At 47.8% G+C, this 22,820-nt stretch overlaps 1 protein-coding gene across 1 annotated transcript in view; it reads right to left on the bottom strand.

Annotated features, from left to right (window-relative positions):
• shank1 (SH3 and multiple ankyrin repeat domains 1) overlaps positions 1–22,149 on the bottom strand; it is a 153,410-nt gene extending 131,261 nt beyond the window's left edge. The window contains exons 1-3 of the mRNA XM_067974247.1: positions 21,934–22,149; positions 5,976–6,179; positions 3,308–3,379 (exon numbers count right to left, since the gene is read on the bottom strand). Of these exons, the coding sequence (XP_067830348.1) occupies positions 3,308–3,379; positions 5,976–6,179; positions 21,934–22,149 (492 nt within the window). The remainder of the gene's footprint in view (positions 1–3,307; positions 3,380–5,975; positions 6,180–21,933) is intronic.
• Between the last annotated feature and the right edge of the window lie 671 nt (positions 22,150–22,820).

Below are 22,820 nucleotides of genomic sequence, written 5' to 3'. Positions count from 1 at the left end.
GGAAGGGGGAGAGGTGGAGTAGGGGGGAGGTGGAGGGGGGGAGGTGGAGGGGGAAGGAGGTGGAGGGGGGACGGAGGTGGAGGGGGGACGGGGGGAGGGGGATGGGGATGGGGGGAGGGGGACGGGGACGGGGGGAGGGACACAGCCATTGGATCAGTGAGATGACACTAATCAGTTGACCCCACTGCCAAGAACAGCTGTCTTGCTGGCAGGCCAGTTACTATGGGCTGTTCTGATGGATTCTGGCTAGCGGATTGAGTGACAGAGAGAGAGGGAGCAACATTACTACACAGCAAAAGAAACGTGAGGGGAAGATTAATTCGCTGTGGCGTTGTCAGCATTTCACTGCTTCAAAGAGAATTTTTTAAACCTGCTTGGATCAAGCTGAATGTTTTTTTTATGTCTTAGCACCATGATGAGGGAGGGGGAGGGGAAGAATTGCACGGATCACTATTTATAGTGAAACTATAAGCAGGTTCTTCTTGAGCACTTTTATGTCACTACACTCTGCCATCTGAGCAATTCTACCCCAGTGTTCTTTGGTTTTTGTCCTTAGCATAGGGAGGAGGTTTTTTTTTTTAACATTGATGTGGTATTTGGTGCATTTGTGGTTTTGTTCCACCCCAGACCCAGTCAGCACTCCCAGGGCAGATACAGCACAGATTAGATACAGAGTAAAGCTCCCTCTACACTGTCCCATCAAACACTCCCAGGGCAGGTACAGCACGGGTTAGACACAGAGTAAAGCTCCCTCAACACTGTCCCATCAAACACTCCCAGAGCAGGTACAGCATGGGTTAGATACAGAGTAAAGCTCCCTCTACACTGTCCCATCAAACACTCCCAGGGCAGGTACAGCACGGCTTAGATACAGAGTGAAGTTTCCTCTACACTGTCCCATCAAGTATACTCAGATCAGCAAACACGAACGAGATTCAAAAAGTCCCACCCTGCACATCCACAAATTCTACTTGCCAACTCTCGCAATGTGTGTGATTCATAATCTATCCACATCAGTGCAACTGGGAGAGTAACACATGGAGAAGAATGCACGAAGGGGTAATGCATAGCAGAGTAACACATGACTCCCTGTGACCTTTCTGCAGAGTGAGGGGACGAACATACGCAGCGAGTTAAAATGATCTGGAACGCACTGCCTGAAAACGGGTGGTGGAAGCATATTCAATAGTAATTTTCAAAAGGGAATTGGATAAATACTTGAAGGGGAAAAATTTGCAGGGCTATGGGGAAAGAGCAGGGGAATGGGACTAATTGGATAGCTCTATCAAAGAACCCAATAACCTGTGTATCAGTGAGAACCTAGCAGCAATCTCTCCCCATGGTCTATCGGGTTAAAACCACACCCGATGATATTACTGAGTCACGCGTCCAGCTGCTCGATCGAGGCAAGGGCCGAGTGTGGGTTGATGCAATTAGACTGGAGAGGAAAAAGCACCAGGCTGGGCTCTGGTCTGGATCATTATCCAGCGAACCCTGCTGAAAGTGTGGGCAATGGGTGAAAATAAGACTGCGGTGGTTTGTGATGGCCTCCCACGGCCATAGAGCCCTCTGGTGCTCACTGTGTGGGCTCGCACGTGAGGAATGGCTGCATGGGTCAGGCATCGGAGGGTGCCCGATGTGTCCAAGTGAGAGTCAGCCGCTTCAAGAGAGGTGTGGCCAAACTCTGGGAAAGGAGAGAAACCCAGTAACACGCGGCGCACGAGAGTCCACACCGGTTAAACCCGGTAACACACGGCGCACGAGAGTCCACGCCGGTTAAACCCGGTAACATGCGGTGCACGAGAGTCCACACCGGTTAAACCCGGTAACACGTGGTGCACGAGAGTCCACACCGGTTAAACCCGGTAACACGTGGTGCACGAGAGTCCACACCGGTTAAACCCGGTAACACATGGTGCACGAGAGTCCACACCGGTTAAACCCGGTAACACGTGGTGCACGAGAGTCCACACCGGTTAAACCCGGTAACACACGGCGCACGAGAGTCCACGCCGGTTAAACCCGGTAACATGCGGTGCACGAGAGTCCACACCGGTTAAACCCGGTAACACGTGGTGCACGAGAGTCCACACCGGTTAAACCCGGTAACTCGTGGTGCACGAGAGTCCACACCGGTTAAACCCGGTAACACATGGTGCACGAGAGTCCACACCGGTTAAACCCGGTAACACGTGGTGCACGAGAGTCCACACCGGTTAAACCCGGTAACACGCGGCGCACGAGAGTCCACACCGGTTAAATCCGGTAACACGTGGCGCACGAGAGTCCACACCGGTTAAACCCGGTAACACACGGTGCACGAGAGTCCACACCGGTTAAACCCGGTAACACGTGGTGCACGAGAGTCCACACCGGTTAAACCCGGTAACACACGGCGCACGAGAGTCCACACCGGTTAAACCCGGTAACACGTGGCGCACGAGAGTCCACACCGGTTAAACCCGGTAACACACGGTGCACGAGAGTCCACACCGGTTAAACCCGGTAACACGTGGTGCACGAGAGTCCACACCGGTTAAACCCGGTAACACGCGGCGCACGAGAGTCCACACCGGTTAAACCCGGTAACACACGGTGCACGAGAGTCCACACCGGTTAAACCCGGTAACACACGGTGCACGAGAGTCCACACCGGTTAAATCCGGTAACACGTGGTGCACGAGAGTCCACACCGGTTAAACCCGGTAACACACGGTGCACGAGAGTCCACACCGGTTAAACCCGGTAACACACGATGCACGAGAGTCCACACCGGTTAAACCCGGTAACACACGGTGCACGAGAGTCCACACCGGTTAAACCCATAACACGTGGCGCACGAGAGTCCACATCGGTTAAACCCGTAACACGTGGCGCACGAGAGTCCACGCCGGTTAAACCCGGTAACATGCGGTGCACGAGAGTCCACGCCGGTTAAACCCAGTAACATGCGGTGCACGAGAGTCCACGCCGGTTAAACCCGGTAACATGCGGCGCACGAGAGTCCACACCAGTTAAACCCAGTAACATGCAGTGCACGAGAGTCCACACCGGTTAAACCCGGTAACACGCGGCGCATGAGGGGAGGGTCGATAGGAGCAAAGAGGAGGGGAGGGGAGGGGAGAGGAATGCAGAGAGGAAGGGAGCGGAGGGGAAGGGAAAGGAACAAAAGAGAAGGGGAGAGGGGAGGAGAGAAATTGGCGAAAATTGACAAGATATGCAATAACACATCACTACAATATCCCGCAGTGTTACGCTCCAGAACCCCCCCTCAATATCCTGGTACAGTTGTATTAAAGGAGCTGACCTTTGTGTGTAGTTTTCCCAGCTGCTTCTCATCCAGGTTTGTCTGTTTGTAAACCCTTGTTTTGTAACGGAACTGTAAGGCAAGAAAAAGATGGTATCAGCATCATAGAGCACTCTGTTTGAGATATGCCCAATGTATTCACTGTTATTAGTTTATATCCCACTTTACGTCTCCCCCACTGCTGGTGCTGAGAACAGCTGGTTGGAGAGACAGAGGATCTTGAACTCTGATTTTCACTGAGAAACGCCCTTCCCTCACAACACTTGTCCTTCCCCCCCATCAATCATCCCTCGGTGTCACTGGGATCTCAAGGTGTGATAACTGGGCATAAAGTAATGTCCTGTTTACTACTCTGTGAGATGTAGCTTTTGACCACAACATGCCTGCCTGAATTCAGCATTCGTTTATTTAATCCAATGATTACTTTTGTTCCCTTATCAAGAAAACAGAAGGCTTACCTTATGGATGCCTGGAAAATCCAAAGACATAATTCCAAAATTTGACTCAAAATTCCCAAGGAAACAAAAAAAACTTACTCAAATTCTGCTCAAGGCCCAAGTTCCTCACATCTCATGGTTCTCCATCAGAAGCTCATTCCTCCAGGCATGGGTCCCTCACAGCTTTCCTCCAGTACAATAGACTCTTTGAGTTTGATCACAACTGCTGGTATCTTTCAGGTCCAGCTCCCTCAAAACAAGTTCTCCTTTCCTTCAGGATCAGCTCCTTTATAATGGGCCCTTCCATTCTTTAAGGCCCAATTTCTTCATAACAGGCCCTCCTTTCTTTAAGGCCCAATTTCTTCACAACAGGCCCTCCTCTCCTTCAGATCCAACTCCTTTATAATGGGCCCTTCCTTTCCTTCAGCCCCCAGCTCCCTAAAAACACACCCTATTATCCTTCAGGCTCCAGCTCTCCCATGACAGGCCTACCTTCCCTGTAGGCCCAGGTCTCTCGCAGCAACTGACCAATCCTCAAGCTCATTGCCGTCGTCCTAATTGGCACTAACAAACAAACCGAAGTGACTTCCATTTCCAACTTATCCAGCTGTGGCTGCAGGCGTGCATAATCCTGCAAATATTGCTCCAGGGTGGTTTCATTTGGCTGGACAATCCTTTCTGGAGCAGGCTTTGTATTTAAAAAAAAAATTATTTTTAATGTAAGGTGGGCATTGTGATTGTCTGTCTTTCAATGGGTTGTTTTTAAAACCATAATTAGGATAATTTTGCAGCCTCAAAATCACCAGGGCCCAAGAATGAAATTAGCGTCACAAGCAAAGAGAGAGGGCAACTTCTCTGAATCAAAGCAAATAAGAAATTGGATGATTACATGGCAGAAGCAGAATGGAAGCTTATAGGAATAAATTTGGAGTGAGGTGATTAAATAATTATGGAACACTTGAGGCCGATTGTTCGATTCAGCAGCATATGGTGGAGGAAGCTGTTATTTTAGCTTTTATTATCAACTTTGGCTCAGTGGGTAGCACTCTCGCCTCTGAGTCAGGAGGTCATGGGTTCAAGTCCCACTCCAGAAATTTGAGTGCTATAACCTAGGCTGACACTCCCAGTGTGGTGCTGAGGGAGTGCTGCACTGTCGGAGGTGCCGTCTTTCCAGTGAGATGTTAAACCAAGGCCCTGTCTGCCCTCCCAGGTGGATGTAAAAGATCCCGAGGCACTATTTTGAAGAAGAGCAGAGGAGTTCTCCCCGGTGTCCTGGGATCATGTTTATCCCTCAAAGAACATCACCAAAACAGATTATCTGGTCATTATCACATTGCTGTTTGTGGGACCTTGCTGTGCGCAAATTGGCTGCCATGTTTCCTTCATTACAACAGTGACTACACTTCAAAATTACTTCATTGGCTGTAAAACGCTTTGGGACGTCCTGAGGATGTGAAAGGCGCTATATAAAGAAAGAAAAAAAGACTTGCATTTATATAGCGCCTTTCATGGATGTCCCAAAGCGCTTTACAGCCAATGAAGTACTTTTCTTTTTGAAGTGTAGTCACTGCTGTAATGTAGGAAACACGGAAGCGAATTTGTTCACAGGAAAGTCCCGCAAACAGCAATGAGGTAATGATTGGATAATCTGATTTTCGTGATGTTGGATGAGGGTTAAATATCGGCCAAGACAACGGGGAGAACTCCCCTGCTCTTCTTCAAAATAGTGCTGTGGGATCTTTTACGTCCACCTTAGGGGGCAGACAGGGCCTCGGTTTACCATCTCATCCGGAAGACAGCACACTCTGACAGTGCAGCACTCCCTCCATACTCTACAGAAATGTCAGCCGAGGTTATGCACTCAAGTCTCTGAAGGGGTACTTGAACCCATGACCTTCTGACTCAGAAGCAAGAGTGCTACTCACTGAGCCAAGGCCGAGGCTAAAAGCTGAAACGACAGCTTCCTCCACATATGCCGCTGAATTTGGTTTAACGTCTCATCCGAAAGACAGCACCTCCGACAATACAGCACTCCCTCAGTACGGCACTGAAGTACTGTAAGTGCATGTCTTTCTTTCTTTAACTCTTTACAAGAAGAAATTCCTGACATCAGTTGGTACCTGTGCCTCCGTGTCCAACCAGAAATGGTCCTGATGGGCAGAACCATTCCCGACACAAAAGAGTTTAGTGCCGTAATGTGTCTACCAGCTGGTAACTTGTCGCAAACTCACCTCCAGATAAGGCACCCCCTTCTCAAAGGATTGTGGGTATTCTCGAAGCAGCTTCTCTTCATCCAGAAACTTGGCATCTCTCCCATTGGTGGCTGGCTGGAACAAGCCATAATTTAGCACGTCCTTCAGGCTCTCGTTTAAAGTACACAGCACCTGTTGCTTAGCAACCCAAATCGTGGCATCAGGGTTAAATCGAAGGCATTTCTGTTGAGACACAGAGGGAGGAAAAAAAAAATAGATTTTTTTTTTTGTTTGATGAGGAACTGATAAAATGATCCCAGGGTAATGATTCTGAAAAAATTAATTCTGTTTGAGGGGGATTAAATATAAAAGTGAATAATAAGAGTTAAAGACAAACAGTTAAAGGCTGCCATGGTAAATTGTGTGGGGGAGGGGAGAGATGGAGTCCTGTGGATTCTCTCATTTTCAAGCAGCTCGAACAACAACCTTATATCATCGAGTCTACAGCACAGAAACAGGCCATTCGGCCCAACTGGTCTATGCCGGCCTTTGTGCTCCATGCGAGCCTCCTGTCTCCCTACTTCATCTAACCCTATCAGCATAACCTTCTATTCCTTTCTCCCCCATGTGTTTATCTAGCTTCCCCTTAAATGCATCTATGCTATTCGCCTCAACTACTCCATGTGGTAGCAAGTTCCACATTCTCACCACTCTCTGGGTAAAGAAGTTTCTCCTGAATTCCCTAATGGATTTATTATTGACTATCTTATATTTATGGCCCCTAGTTTTCAACATTGTTTGACTCATCTTTGTTTTTACATTAATATGATAACATTAAACCTATAAATATTACTTTTACACTGAGAGGTCTGGACTTGCTGTGGACTATTTAAGATGCTTACATTAAATTTTAAAGGAACAGTGTTGCCATTTTACGACAGACTCCACTTTGAAACACACTGCCCCAGGACTTGTACACATATGCGCCCAACCCAGTTTATTCCCCCCTCCTTTCCTGAAGTGCTGACTCTCGCCGGGACACGGGTACCAGGTGCTGTGGGCCGCACTCCGCTACCTCACCCAAATGGCCAATTCTTCAAGGGTCAGCCCAGATGGAAGGTCAAGTTCAGTGGGGAGCCTCACTCAACGGGAACAAGAGGTCAGAGTTCGTGTTACAACGATGTGGCGCTGATCCCCCCTCCCCCACGCTCCTGTCAAGCGAAGCTGGGAGCACAGGAGCGCTGAATAAACCGCAGAACATATCAGTTGTCTATTCAACGTTGTGGGTCACTGCATAGCAATTAGGACTGAGACCCTCGGCTAACTTTAGCCCACCGTAGCCCAGGAACCAACTTTCGTGCCCACCCCCCCCCAGCACTTATCCCGGGTGAGTTCAGCTGAGACAGCATAGGCCAGGAGTTGAACCTGGGGCCTTCAAGCCTGATAGAATTATACAGCCCAGGAGGAGGCCTTTCGGCCCATCGTGCCTGTGCCGGCTCTTTGAAAGAGCTATCCAATTAGTCCCACTCCCCTGCTCTTTCCTCATAGCCCTGCAAATTTCTCCTTTTCAAATATAATGAAAGTTATTATTGAATCTGCTCCCACCGCCCTTTCAGGCAGTGCATTCAGATTATTGCAACTCACTGCGTACAAAAAAAAATTCTCCTCATCTCCCCCCGGTTCTTTTGTCAAACATCTTAAATCTGTGTCCTCTGGTTACCGACCCTCCTGCCAGTGGAAACAGTTTCTCCCTATCAAAACCTACATATGATGGGATAATGTTGTAGTGGTTGGGGATACTGGGAGGTGATGTGTCCAAACCCCATCACAGACCTGCGTTTATACTGCGCTTTTCACAACCTCAGCATGTCCCAAAGCGCTTTACATCTAATGAAGTACTTTTGTACTCACTGTTGCAATGTAGGAAACACGGCAGCCAATTTGCGCACAGCAAGATCCCACAACAGCAATGTGATAACGACCAGATAATCAGTTTTTAGTGGTTGAGGGATAAATATTTACCAGGACACCGGAGAGAACTCCCCTGCACTTCTTCATTTGGGCTGTGGGATCTTTTACGTCCACCCGAGAGGGCAGTCGGGGCCTCGGTTTAACATCTCATCCGAAGGACGTTGTGAAATTAAGTCCAATATATCTGGTCATTTGTGGCATGGCACCAGAAAGCAGGCCGGCTGTCATAAAAACTCAACTGGATGACCTGTGTCCTTCAGGGAACAGAACCTGCCTGCTTACCAGCCTGGCCTACATGTGATGTGACTCCAGTCCCACATTACGTGGCCAAAACTTGATGTCCTCTGAAGTGGCCGAGCAAGCCACTCGGCTTTAAAAAAAAAATCACTACTCCAGGGCAAACGAGGGTCAGGCAATAAACGCAACCTGGACAGTGTCACCCAAATGCCGAAAACCAATGAAAATAAAAAACTAGACCAGTCCTTCACCGGGAGGTGCCTTACACCCACTCGGACATTGGGAGAACCGAACCTTAGGTATTTAACTTTATGCAGAAGATGTGATGGTCTCCATTCATTCATTGCTGTACCTGTACATCCAGTCAAGTATTTAATAGCCATGTTAACACATCTGACCTCCTGCCCACAGCAAAATGCAAACAAAGGAGAAAGAGAACGTTCACCACATGTATCACTTTAATTAAGCCTGTCAACGGCAGGCTCAGCTTTCAAAATCCGCTTTCTGAGGAGACGGTCCAGGCCAGGTCACAAGAGGGTGTTTAGACAATAACTCTGAAATTCTATCCCGCAATCTGATGAAAAAGTAAATGTTAAAACCTCAGATCGTTCCAAAAGTTTTTTTTTTAAAAAATCAACATCAAGTGAGTCCTCCATAATTGCCATGGTGCAAAGAACCTTTGGGAGAGAAGAGAAGGAATTTACAGGAAGGGAATAAAATCTTCAGATCAGGGAGTGTCAAACCCTGTTTCTCTGGTGTGCCTGATCTAATATCCTGGCGTGGGCCACATTGAGCACAAGTTATTAAAACAGAAATAGATGAGGATAAACTACATGCACTTCTGGATTTTATTTCCTGGTCCTGTGCCTGCCACAGCCTCACAGCTCTCTGTGTGAAGACGTTTCTCCTGCCCTCTGTTCAAAATCTCTTGCATTTAATCTTGTATCTATGGCTCCCCATCTTGACTCCTCAGCCACTGGAAGCAGCATGCTTTGATCTACCCCATCCCATCTTTCATCATTTCTATCATGTCGCCCTGGAATATGTGTTGAATATGAGAAGGATAAGTCCTAACAGAAAAGGGCACAAGGTTAGAACGGGCCCGAGACTGAGCCACCTACCATTCTGGTCAGGAATGCACCTGTCTTATTTGACTTCCTGTACTCTTAATCTGTTATACAACCACAACCATCTGCCTGAGTGACTACTAGCTAATAGCCTCAAGCGCATAACACTGCTGCATTAATGTAAGCACGATCTCTGGGGCTCTCCACAGTGGAGAGGGAAAGTACAAGAGGAGGGGGAAAGGGGAGGCCTTCCTTCCAATGGTAATGAGTGCTTTGCTCTGTAACCTTTACTGTTCAAATAAACTTTCTCTCTTCTGGCTTTTTTTTTAAGGTTTCTTTGGATGACCTCCCCCCATCCCAGTTCGGAGTGACTATTGACGACACGGCCGACCTGCATCATCGGCGACTATCGACATCGCAGTGACTATCGACGCCGCAACACAGCCCGACATCGCACTACTGACACGGCACGATTGAGGGGAGGTCTGCCAGCCGGATGTGTGACATCCCCTGCTTTAAATCACTCCAGAATAGAGCTTTGAAGAGAATAAAAACACGCTGGCTTCTTCCATTTGCAAGGTAGCTGAGCTAACATCATTGGACAAGTTTTACAAGCTCATGGTCCGCAGGTTATGAGGTCACGAGGGATTTCGGTAATATTTGCTTTTGAATTCTTCCATTAAGTGGAAAGGATAAAACCCTAATCTGACCAGCTGTCAAAAAGAGGCATCAAGTGAACTGGATTTGAACTGCGGAAAGAATACAGTGGGAAAAGGGAATCCCAAAGACTGGCTTCGTGTTAGCTCCTAGTATTACAGTAGTGTGCAATGGTTCGGTGTGGTATTATAGTAGTGCGCAATGGTTCGGTGTGGCATTACAGTAGTGAGCAATGTTTCGGTGTGGTATTACAGTAGTGTGCAATGTTTCAGTGTGGTATTACAGTAGTGTGCAATGTTTCGGTGTGGTATTACAGTAGTGCGCAATGGTTCGACGTGGTATTACAGTATTGTGCAATGGTTCGGTGTGGTATTATAGTAGTGCGCAATGGTTCGATGTGGTATTACAGTAGTGCGTAATGGTTCAGTGTGGTTTTACAGTAGTGCACAATGGTTCGGTGTGGTATTACAGTAGTGCGCAATGGTTCGGTGTGGTATTACAGTAGTGCGCAATGGTTCGGTGTGGTATTACAGTAGTGCGCAATGGTTTGGTGTGGTATTACAGTAGTGCGCAATGGTTGGTGTGGTATTACAGTAGTGCGCAATGGTTCGGTGTGGTATTACAGTAGTGTGCAATGTTTCGGTGTGGTATTACAGTAGTGTGCAATGGTTCGACGTGGTATTACAGTATTGTGCAATGGTTCGGTGTGGTATTATAGTAGTGCGCAATGGTTCGATGTGGTATTATAGTAGTGCGCAATGGTTCGATGTGGTATTACAGTAGTGCGTAATGGTTCAGTGTGGTTTTACAGTAGTGCACAATGGTTCGGTGTGGTATTACAGTAGTGCGCAATGGTTCGGTGTGGTATTACAGTAGTGCGCAATGGTTGGTGTGGTATTACAGTAGTGCGCAATGGTTCGGTGTGGTATTACAGTAGTGCGCAATGTTTCGGTGTGGTATTACAGTAGTGCGCAATGGTTGGTGTGGTATTACAGTAGTGCGCAATGGTTCGGTGTGGTATTACAGTAGTGCGCAATGTTTCGGTGTGGTATTACAGTAGTGCGCAATGGTTCGACGTGGTATTACAGTATTGTGCAATGGTTCGGTGTGGTATTATAGTAGTGCGCAATGGTTCGATGTGGTATTATAGTAGTGCGCAATGGTTCGATGTGGTATTACAGTAGTGCGCAATGGTTGGTGTGGTATTACAGTAGTGCGCAATGGTTCGGTGTGGTATTACAGTAGTGTGCAATGTTTCAGTGTGGTATTATAGTAGTGTGCAATGGGTCGGTGTGGTATTACAGTAGTGTGCAATGGTTCGATGTGGTATTATAGTAGTGTGCAATGGGTCGGTGTGGTATTACAGTAGTGCGCAATGGTTCAGTGTGGTATTACAGTAGTGTGCAATGGGTCGGTGTGGTATCACAGTAGTGTGCAATGGTTCGATGTGGTATTATAGTAATGCGTAATGGTTAAGTGTGGTATTACAACGTATCTTTTCTGTTCATTCAGATATATTGTGACAAAGCAGCTGAAGATGTATATAATCAGGTGATACTTGATGCACAGGAGAGCTCGTATCACACAGACTCGTGGAACCTGACTGGTGATTGGGAGGCGCGTATCGGAATGGCACAATCTAGGTTCTGGGAAAGCCGCCTGGTAGCTTACGTAGCGGAAAACCAGGTTTTGATCACTGCATTTATTAAAATACACAACTGGATCGGCTTTCTGTTCACACCTACACGACCGTCAGCTTTCTGTTCACACCTACATGACTGAATCAATTTGATGTTCACAACTACATATCAGGTTGTGTTTTCTATTCACACTTACACAGCTGGATCTGTTTGCTGTTCGTACTTGCACGAGTGGATCTGTTATCTCTTCACACCCACACCGCTGGGATCTGTTTTCCGTTCACACATGCACGAGTCGCCCTACTTTTGTACAACTTTGGTAAAAACGCAGAGCACTCCGTCTGACACGATCGTCATTTGTGATTTTGGACTGGGTGAACATCGGAACAGAAGGAGGCCATTCAGCCCCTCGAGCCTGTTCCACCATTCAATTAGATCATGGCTGATTTGTATCTTAACTCCATTTACCCGCCTTGGTTCCATATCCCTTAATACCCTTGGCCTAACAAAAACCTAGCGATCTCAGTTTTAAAATTTTCAATTGACCCCCAGCCTCAACAGCTTTTTGTGGGGGGGGGGGGGAAGAGAGTTCCAGATTTCCACTCCCCTTTGTGTGAAGAAGTGCTTCCTGACATCATCCCTGAACGGCCTAGCTCTAATTGTAAGATTATGGACCCTTGTTCTGGATTCCCCCCACCAGAGGAAATAGTTTCTCTCCATCTACCCTGCCAAATTGTTTAATCGTCTTAAACATCTCAATTAGATTATCTTCTATACTCAAAGGAAAGATGGTAGCCCCATGTTGGGGGAGGGGAGTGGGGGAGGTCTAGCACATGGCAGCGGAGACCTCATCATCCACAGCAGAGAAAAGCAATGCAGCCCCTCTGTACAGGCTTGAAAGGTTATATTATTCTATTTGTCACAGCAGTTCCTGGAGCCTTTAATTAAGTTACCCGCAGACTCTAATCTAGCTCTGAATTATCCAGGGTTCCCGCAGTCCATAATACAACTGAATGTAGCGTTATTAAGTATTGACCAATCAGCGGATGAGTCGGCGCTACTACAGGAACAGCTGTTAGCGGCCAATTATGCGAGTTGCCACGGCAACCACAACAGCTTGCTGATGGTTCCCTGTTCTGCCAACAGATTTCAGTCAGGCACCGCGATTTCCATCGCTCTACATATCAACCAGCCAATTAAAGCTGCTCCGATATCAGAGACCAAACAAAGGCAGTAGTGGGGGGGAATCAAATCATTTCATTTTAATTCTCTCATCTGGAAATCATCAATGGAGAGACAGCCCAGGGAGGGGCGAAGGGGGAGGAGGAGACTGCGAGGGTCTTTGTTCAGTACCCGTCTCTGCTGCTCACACTTCTGGTTTAACACAAAACCCCCTCCCACAGAACAAGCACCCTACTCCTCCTCCCCCCACCCCCCTCAACTCCTAGCTCCCAGTACTTCAGTCGAAACCACCTATTAAAGTCAATTATATCAGGCTCCAATATCATGTGCCATTGTCTCCGATCAGATGCCTTGATACTGTGATAAAGAAAAAATACACACACACACACACACACACGTGGGGAGGAGGAGAGAAAGGGACGAGGGGGGATAAAAATCACAAAAGGAAAACTCAGTCTCCATTTGAATCCTTTTTTTCAACACAAAAAATGCTCACATATTCTGGCCATATCTCCTCTAAGCTAAAAATAACACAAACTCATAGGGAACAGCAAGGCGCTGGGTTTGATTAATGTGCTGTGCTGGAGCTTTTATAAATACGAGTAACTCGTTGTAACTAAACCCTTCCGAGGGTTTCACAAAAAAGTGTTAAAAAAGATATATATATATATATATATATATATATATCTCCACTGCTCAGTCCCTCCTGTCCAAATCTTCAGTCAGCTGTTGTCACAATTTCCCAATATTAACCTATAGAGACTTGTTACAAATTGCATTACTCTATCTTCGCCTGCCTGCGGGTACTAATGTCTCTATTTCGAGACGAGAGGAGATGTAGGGAAGTATTTTTAACACAACCTGGAGAGGTTTCTTTTTGAGCACATTGAGGTGCCTGTGCTATAATCTAATTGTGTGCCCCATTAACCAGAGAAGTAATTTAGGCCAAGGTAGCGGTGTCCCACAATGCCCCATTCTTGTGTGGAAACACTGGGCTGCAAGTCCAACAGCAAAGGCTTTGAAGGTATTCCAGTGAAAAGAAAGAAGTGGCAAGTAACATTCGAGCCAGACAAGTGCCAGGCAATGACCATCTCCAACAAGAGAGAGTCTAACCACCTCCCCTTGACATTCAACGGCATTACCATCGCCGAATCCCCCACCATCAACATCCTGGGAGTCAACCATTGACCAGAAACTTAACTGGACCAGGCATATAAATACTGTGGCTACAAGAGCAGGTCAGAGGCTGGGTATTCTGCGGCGAGTGACTCACCTCCTGACTCCCCAAAGCCTTTCCACCATCTACAAGGCACAAGTCAGGAGTGTGATGGAATACTCTCCACTTGCCTGGATGAGTGCAGCTCCAACAACACTCAAGAAGCTCGACACCATCCAAGATAAAGGAGCCCGCTTGATTGGCACCCCATCCACCACCCTAAACATTCACTCCCTTCACCACAGGCGCACAGTGGCTGCAGTGTGTACCATCCACAGTATGCACTACAGCAACTCGCCAAGGCTTCTTCGACAGCACCTCCCAAACCCGCGACCTCTACCACCTAGAAGGACAAGAGCAGCAGGTACATGGGAACAACACCACCTGCACGTTCCCCTCCAAGTCACACATCATCCCGACTTGGAAATATATCGCCGTTCCTTCATCGTCGCTGGGTCAAAATCCTGGAACTCCCTTCCTAACAGCACGGTGGGAGAACCTTCACCACACGGACTGCAGCGGTTCAAGAAGGCGGCTCACCACCACCTTCTCAAGGGCAATTAGGGATGGGCAATAAATGCCGGCCTCGCCAGCGACGCCCACATCCCATGAATGAATTTTTAAAAATTTATATGACGCCTTTCGCGACCTCAGGACATCCCAAAGCGCTTCATAGCCAATGAAGTACTTTTTGAAGTGTAGTCACTGGTGTAATATAGGAAACATGGCAGCCAATTTGCACACAGCAAAGTCCCACAAACAGCAATGCAGTAACGACCAGATAATCTGTTTTAAAGTCATTGGCTGAGAGATAAATATGAGCCAGGACACCAGGGAGAACTCCACTACTCTTCTTTGAAACGGTGCCTTGGAATCTTTTACAAGCACCTGAGGGGGCCTCGGTTTAATGTCTAACCTGAAAGACAGCACCTCGGACAGTACAGCACTCCCTCAGTACTGCACCAGGAGTGCCAGCCTAGATTTTGTGCTCAAGTCTCTGGAGTGGGATTTGATCCCACAACCTTCTGACTCAGACGAGAATGTTAACTCTGAGCCACGGCTGACACATGTTAGCACATGATTATGTATGGTTAATAATACATTAGCGCGTTAGTGGTCACCCAGGCCTCTTCCCCCTTTTGCCCATGCTCATTAGCAATACTATCTGTTTATTGTTCTCTGGACATTTCACACACACAATTAGCCAAGGTTGGCCTTCAGAATCCTCGTTCCCTTATTTTTTAAGGTTTTTATTACACTGAAGCCTTTCTCTATTCACACTCCCAACACCTCCTCCACACATCTGGGCGTCTGTCCAATAATTAACATTCCACTCTCAGGCCATCCTACACTTACCATTCTCAATCTTATATCTCTGCTGGTCCAACAACAACAACTTGCATTTATATAGCACCTTTAACGCAGTAAAACGTTCCAAGGCGCTTCACAGGAGCGATTATTAAACAAAATTTGACACCGAGCCACATAAGGAGATTTTTTTTCATTCGTTTATGGGATGTGGGCGTGGCTGGCGAGGCCAGCATTTATTGCCCATCCCTAATTGCCCTTGAGAAGGTGGTGGTGAGCCGCCTTCTTGAACCGCTGCAGTCCGTGTGGTGAAGGTTCTCCCACAGTGCTGTTAGGAAGGGAACTCCAGGATTTTGACCCAGCGACGATGAAGGAACGGCCGATATATTTCCAAGTCGGGATGGTGTGTGACTTGGAGGGGAACGTGCCGGTGGTGTTGTTCCCATGTGCCTGCTGCTCTTGTCCTTCTAGGTGGTAGAGGTCGCGGGTTTGGGAGGTGCTGTCGAAGAAGCCTTGGAGAGTTGCTGTAGTGCATCCTGTGGATGGTACACACTGTAGCCACTGTGGGCTGGTGGTGAAGGGAATGAATGTTTAGGGTAGTGGATGGGGTGCCAATCAAGCGGGCTGCTTTGTCCTGGATGGTGTCAAGCTTCTTGAGTGTTGTTGGAGCTGCACTCATCCAGGCAAGTGGAGAGTATTCCATCACACTCCTGACTTGTGCCTTGTAGATGGTGGAAAGGCTTTGGGGAGTCAGGAGGTGAGTCACTCGCCGCAGAATACCCAGCCTCTGACCTGCTCTTGTAGCCACAGTATTTATATGCCTGGTCTGGTTAAGTTTCTGGTCAATGGTGACCCCCAGGATGTTGATGGTGGGGGATTCGGCGATGGTAATGCCATTGAATATCAAGGGGAGGTGGTTACACTCTCTCTTGTTGGAGATGGTCATTGCCTGGCACTTGTCTGGCGCGAATGTTACTTGCCATTTATCAGCCCAAGCCTGGATGTTGTCCATGTCTTGCTGCATGCAGGCATGGTCTGCTTATTAGGGCAGGCGACCAAAAGGAGCGTCTTAAAAGGAGGAGAGAGGTGGAGAGGCAGAGAGGTTTAGGGAGGGAATTCCAGAGATTAGGGCCCAGGCGGCTGAAGGCACGGCCGCCAATGGTGCAGCGATTAAAATCAGGGATGCACAAGAGGCAAGAATTGGAGGACCACAGAGATCTTGGAGGGTTGTCGGGCTGGAGGAGGTTACAGAGATAGGGAGGATGAGGCCATGGAGGGATTTGAAAACAAGGATGAGAAAACAGCAATAATCTGAGACGCTCCAGCCTCCCTCCTTGTATCTCACACAGTCCCCTCATGGGGTCCCTACGCACACTTGCCACACGAGACAGACAGTGCTTGAAGAGACAGCTCACACTGTAATAATGTAATAAAGCTAGTTTGTAAATGTGTTGAAATCTGATCCTCCTCTCTGTGTAGGCGAGTTAAAAAGTCGAATATCAAATTAGATGTCACTGCACTTTCTGCAGCTTGCTCCCTCCCCTACCCCTTCCCTCTGATTTGAGGCAGGTGCAGGTGGCAAGCTTTGAAATGTCTAGAAATTAATTAATTAAAGTTTAAGCACTTTCCTCAGTGCAGACCAAAGGACAATAATCAATTTCTGGAACAATGCAGAGATTTCAGTGTGTATACACCCTTATTGCATCAGTTGGCGGCTTGATTTCAGGAGCAGCTCGAGTTGCTCCAGTTATACCAGGAGCTTCCCCCAAGGAACATTAGGAACAAGAATAGGCCGTTCAGCCCCTCGAGCCTGCTCAGTCATTCAATTGCAAGATGGCTGATCTGCACCTGAACTCCATTTACCCGCCTTTGCTCCATATCCCTTACCTAACAAAAATCTAACGATCTCTGTCTTGAAAGCTCCAATTATCCCCCAGCATCCACAGCCTTTTGGGAAAGAGAATTCCAGATTTCTCCTACCCTCTGTGTGGAAAAGCGCCTCCTAATTTCACCCCTTAACGGCCTAGTCCTAATTTCAAGTTAGGTCCCCTTGCTTTTGATTCCCCCGCCAGAAGGAAATAGTTTCTCCGTATCTATCCTATCGAATCCTTTTAACATTTTAAATAGCTCCAGCTTGGTGGGAAAATAAGATCCTGTCATTATAAAGCAGCATATCCTCCGACTCATCGTGAGCAACAGCACGGGAAGTCAGCTAGTAGTTCCCCCACACCCTCACGCGTTCCAACCGCTGACTCAAAAAGGGACAGGTGGCAGCCATAAAGAACAGGAGTGAAAATGTGTGCAAGGAATTGGTTTTTACCACGATGGTGCAACACGGGCCCCACACACTCGATACTCCTGCTGTCAACAGCAGAAAAGAAAGGGAGCAATTAGGAGTACATTAATTTTTTATTTTTTTACATGGAGAGTTGTGAGGACGTGGAATGCCCGACTAGAATCAGTGGTGGAAACTAAATCCATTCATAGCTTTTAAAAGGGAAATTTGTTTGGTTTTTCATATCTTTATGCTCTCCCCTTGGAGAATAGTGTGAAGTAGCGGAAGGATTTGCAGGCTGATTAACAGTCTGACAGGCCACAACATGAACACTCCTTCAATGGCTGTAGCCATCTTTATACCAGCTGATTGAGGGGTGGGGATTAGTCCCATACGGCAGGAGGGTTTTATGTGCTTCCACAATCCGTACGGTGAAGAGGGGTCACTCACACTCACCGGACACGAGTACCCCCACTAGATGTCATTCCAGAATTCAGAGCCGGAAGTCTGGTCTCTAATCACTGGGACTATCTGGAGTGGGATTTGAACCCTAAACCTTCTGACTCAGAGGTGGGAATGCTACCATTCAGCCAAAGGCTCACTCCAAAAGAAAAGCAGATAAATATTTTAAAGCATGTGACAGGAGGGCAGTGGGAGTGGGACTAATTGGATGGCTCTTTCAGAGAGCCGGCACAGGCGCGATGGGCTGAATGGCCTTTTTTCTGGCTGTGAAATTCTACGATGCTATGATTCTAACTCATGTCTCCGGACGGTACCTGGGAACGGAATTTTTTGCGGGTTCTGACAGCTGATCTCAGGGGCAGCTGCAAAGTGTGAACCTGCTTGCTGCGGGCTTGCCAACAGTGAGCACACAGAGAAAGAAATCGCACGTGGGGACATACCGAGCTGGTTTCGAAGGTACCTTCTAAAAATACCGGCAGAAGAGCGAAAAGGGTAAGCAGAGAGAAGAGATCGCCGCAGATGTCCAGGTCTCACAGTTCCTGACCCCACACTGAACATGGCCTCTCATTAATTCTGCAATATGTTTTCAAGAATACTGGCCACTGTTTGAGAGCTAATACTGATGACAAAAGCACAATGTGTGTGTACAGCAGACAAAAGGCCACCAGTTTGCAGTGTGTGTGTAAAAGTTCCCACCCTCTTCTTCCCCACTCATGAAGATTACTGCTTTAACCCTGCGAGTGCTGGACGTATTTGATACTGTTTGCTGCCCTCCTCGCCTGAACGGGGTAATTCTTGCCAGGAATATAGTTCCAAGGCACCTGGTTACACCACCCCTCCACCTTTTCCCAATGCTCCAATCAAGTGGGACATTCTTCCTGCGCAAGCTTAGAAAGTGAGCGCTGACCAGCTATTCGACCGTGGACAGCATCCCTGCCAACTCAATCCCGTTCTCCCCTTTTTAAATTGAATTCAAATTCTCAACCTGCCATGGTGGGATTTAAACTCACACCTTCTAGATTAATTAGTCCCGGCCCCAGTACATAACCACTACACTACTGTAGCCATAATAACAAGGGAGAATTGACACTATGTGGCCATGGGAGGCATCACAGTTGAACTTGATCCCTCCCTCACCCTCTGCACATATGCCAGTGACCAGGATTTTACTCATTAGCCTATGGCAACTGAGGCCAAATGTAGGCATCTACCACTGTCCTGATGAGATCAGCACTGAAGTGTACTGTGTGTGTTAAAGCCCACAAGAAAGGACCTTAGAAATACAATAGCTCAGCTCCCATGCGGTCACTGTGGGTAGCGCGAAGCCACACTCAACGTGGTTAGTTGGTAAAAGGTGGAGCTGTGTAAACCTGGACTGTCCCTTTAAGTCCCTTTAGAACTAGGGGACATAGTCGCAAGATAAAGGGTCGGCCATTCAAGTCCGAGATGAGGAGGAATTTCTTCACTCCGAGGGTTGTGAATCTTTGGAATTCTCTACCCCAGAGGGCTGTGGATGCTCGGTCGTTGAGTGTGTTCAAGGCTGAGATAGATTTTTGGACTCTAGGGGAATCAAGGGATATGGGGATCGGGCGGGAAAGTGGAGTTGAGGTTGAAAATCAGCCACAATCTTGTTGAATGGCGGAGCAGGCTCGAGGGGGCCGGATGGTCTACTCCTGCTCCTATTTCTTACGTTCTTATGCTTAAGGACACTGCTCTATAACGACAAGAGCGTTATACCACAATGCAGTATTCTGCAGCTGTGTTTAAGCTGGCCTGCCCCTTTAAGGCTACAAAGTCTAATCGGTGTAAATCCTTACGTGCACTTGGAGGCTAAATGCTGCTGGTGAGGTAAGTTTGACAATTCACGGGCTCTTCCCAGCTCCAGGTCAGAAGAAACCAGCTGGAAATGATTGGCTTCCTCTTTTTAAATACTTTCGACACTTTAAAGTGTGAAGTCTACATAGAAGTCACAATACGGAAACAGGCCATTCATAGAATTTACAGCACAGAAAAAAGACCATTCGGCCCAACTGGTCTATGCCGGTGTTTATGCTCCTCACGAGCCTCCTCCCACCCTACTTCATCTCATCCTATCAGCATATCCTTCTATTCCTTTCTCCCTCATGTATTTATCTAGCTTCCCATTAAATGCATCTACGCTGTTCACCTCAACTACTCCTTGTGGTAGCGAGTTCCACATTCGCACCACTCTCTTCAGCCCAACCAAGCTTTGTTGGCGTTTACCCTCCACACACGCTGTCTATACCATCTCTGCACGGACCTAACATGAGGACACACTGTCACATACACCCACTCATTAACACGTGTACACGTGGCACAGGCCCTCGTGAGTGGAGCGGGCCAACTGCCTCGCGAATTGTACATTCAAACTTTCAACACGTGACCCTATAAAACTGGTGCAATCTTAAAATGCAAAGTGCCTGTCAACGCGTAAAAGAGCAGGTCAGTCCAACCTCAAAACGAATGCTCATCAGGAAGGCACAGATATATACGCGAGTGGAACAGTAACAAGCAGGTCGTACGGATCAGGGATGTGCTGTGATTGCGTGTGCGGTTTATCATAGGATCATAGAATGATACAGCACAGAAGGAGACCATTCGGCCCATCGCACCTGTACCGGCTCTTTGAAAGGGCGATCCAATTAGTCCCACTCCCCCTGCTCTTTCCACATGCCCTGCAAATTTTTCCCCTTCAAGTATTTATCCAATTCCTTTTTGAAAGTTACTTTCAAATCTGTTTCCACCACCCTTTCAGGCAGCGCATTCCAGATCGTAACAACTCGCTGCGTAAAATTTTTTCCCTCATGTCGCCTCTGGTTTAACTCGTAAACTTCAGCCCTAATCCGCGGAGTTTTTTTTCTCCCGCTGTGATTAGTTGACTCCCAACTTTCCTGAGATCAATGAGAATTCGTTCTGAGATTCGCAGCGCGGGTCACCAGCTCCCCTCGGACGGAGGACGCGATATTATATTCAGCCGGGTGGCGGTTGGGTTGCTGAAACTGGCCTCAGCACCTTTGGATTGAGGAGGGAGGGGGGGGAAGAGAGAGGAATGCTCGGGATGGTTGGTTAGTGGCTAGGCTCATACATAAGAGAGTGACTGCTTGGACTAGGAGACGCTCGACTTCAGGATGTCCCAAAGCATGAAGTATTTTTCAAAGTGTCCTCACTGTATTAATGTAGGTAACACGGCAGCCAATTGACGCACAGTAAGGTCTCACAAACAGCAATGAGATAAATGATCTCAATTGTTATAAATGATGTTGGTTGAGGGATAAATATTGGCCTGGATACCGGGGAGAACGCCACTGCTCTTCATCAAAATAGTGCCATGGGATCTTTTACGCCCACCTGAGAGGGCAGATAAGGCCTCAGTTTAACATCACATCCGACCGTGCAGCACTCCCTCAATGCTGCACTGGGGGTGTCAGCTTGGATTATGTACTCGACTCTCTGGAGTGGGACTATGAAGCCACAACCTTCTGACTCAGAGGCGAGAACGCTACTCACTGAGCCACAGCTAACACTTCCCTGCTGAGTCTCATGTGTAGAGAAATTGTTTTCCTTTATTAATGAGAGAGTGGAAGGTACTTTGCGCTGAATTGGGGCCAGTCTTGAACTTTCCGGCTTAATTGCAACTCTGGGGACAAGGGGGAGGAAGCTGGAATCGCAAGCCTTCAACATTGATGGGGGGGGGGTGGCTATGTTTGCACTTGACGGTGGGATTTGAGGTGTGCACACACACACACACCACCACCCTGCATGCCTGCGCTCCTCTCCCGGTCGAATTGCCTTGCCCCCAGAGGCTATGTTTGCACTTGACGGTGGGCATGCACACCTCAAATCCCACCGTCAAGTGCAAACATAGCCACCTCCCCAACACACACACACACACACACCACCCCCCTACATCCCTGCGCTCCTCTCCCGGTCGAATTGCCTTGCCTCCCAGAGACTCCCTTACCGTCTGTTGCAGGTCCGGGATCCCGATGCGAAAGACCATCATGCTGAAGTTGGTGTCGACACTCCTGTCTTTAGGTTTCGGGGCCGTGCCGGTGTTGGTGCTGATGTTGCCGCCGCCGCGCATGGTCTCGTCCCCGGAGCTGCCGGTGTCAGACTCCTCCGGATACTCGGAGACGCTCCGCCTCTCATCCTCACTCGAAACCGGGCTCTGAGGCATGTTTCAGCGGAGCCTGTGAACACGAGGCAGGAGCCGCATCACACAGAGAGAGAGCTGCAGAGGGAGAGAGAGAGAGAGATGCTAACTATAGCCTTTTATTAATGAGCTCCCCTACGTACATCCTTTCAACACAAGACCCTGGATCTGTGTGTGAGAGAGAGGAGGATAAAAAAAAACACACAAGTGTGGAAATATATTCTATGCTGATTTACAAAATGAAGAGGAGAATAAGAGATGCTTGACTTCTTTAACCACATTGTTGGCCCAGCAAGTCACCAAACACAAGGTAACAAAAGGTGATGAGTTTTGTTCAACACACTAAAGAGAAAAACAATTTCACCCAAAGCCCTTCAGTCCATTCACACAGATAGTGCACTGCTTTCAAAAATAATAGGTCCTTTGTCCATCAGAGTAAAACAACATGCCCACTTTATTTTTCATAGCACAATATGTGTGTGCCCGTGTGTGTATTTGAAAGCAAGGAAGATTATTTCCCTCCCTTGCCCCTTTTTACAATCAGGGAAAATGCGCCTTTGTTTATTCATTGGAACAGGAGTAGGCCATTCGGCCCCTCGGGCCTGTCCGCCATTCAATTGGATCACGGCTGATCTGTACCTCAACTCCATTTACCCGCCTTAGGTAAGGGTATGAAGGGACACGAGCTAACAAAA

The sequence above is a fragment of the Heptranchias perlo genome, chromosome 40 (genome assembly GCF_035084215.1).
Source record: "Heptranchias perlo isolate sHepPer1 chromosome 40, sHepPer1.hap1, whole genome shotgun sequence".
NCBI classification, from domain to species: Eukaryota; Metazoa; Chordata; class Chondrichthyes; order Hexanchiformes; family Hexanchidae; genus Heptranchias; species Heptranchias perlo.
Note: the sequence above shows the minus strand (reverse complement) of the source record. Positions and strands in the feature narration are given on the sequence as shown.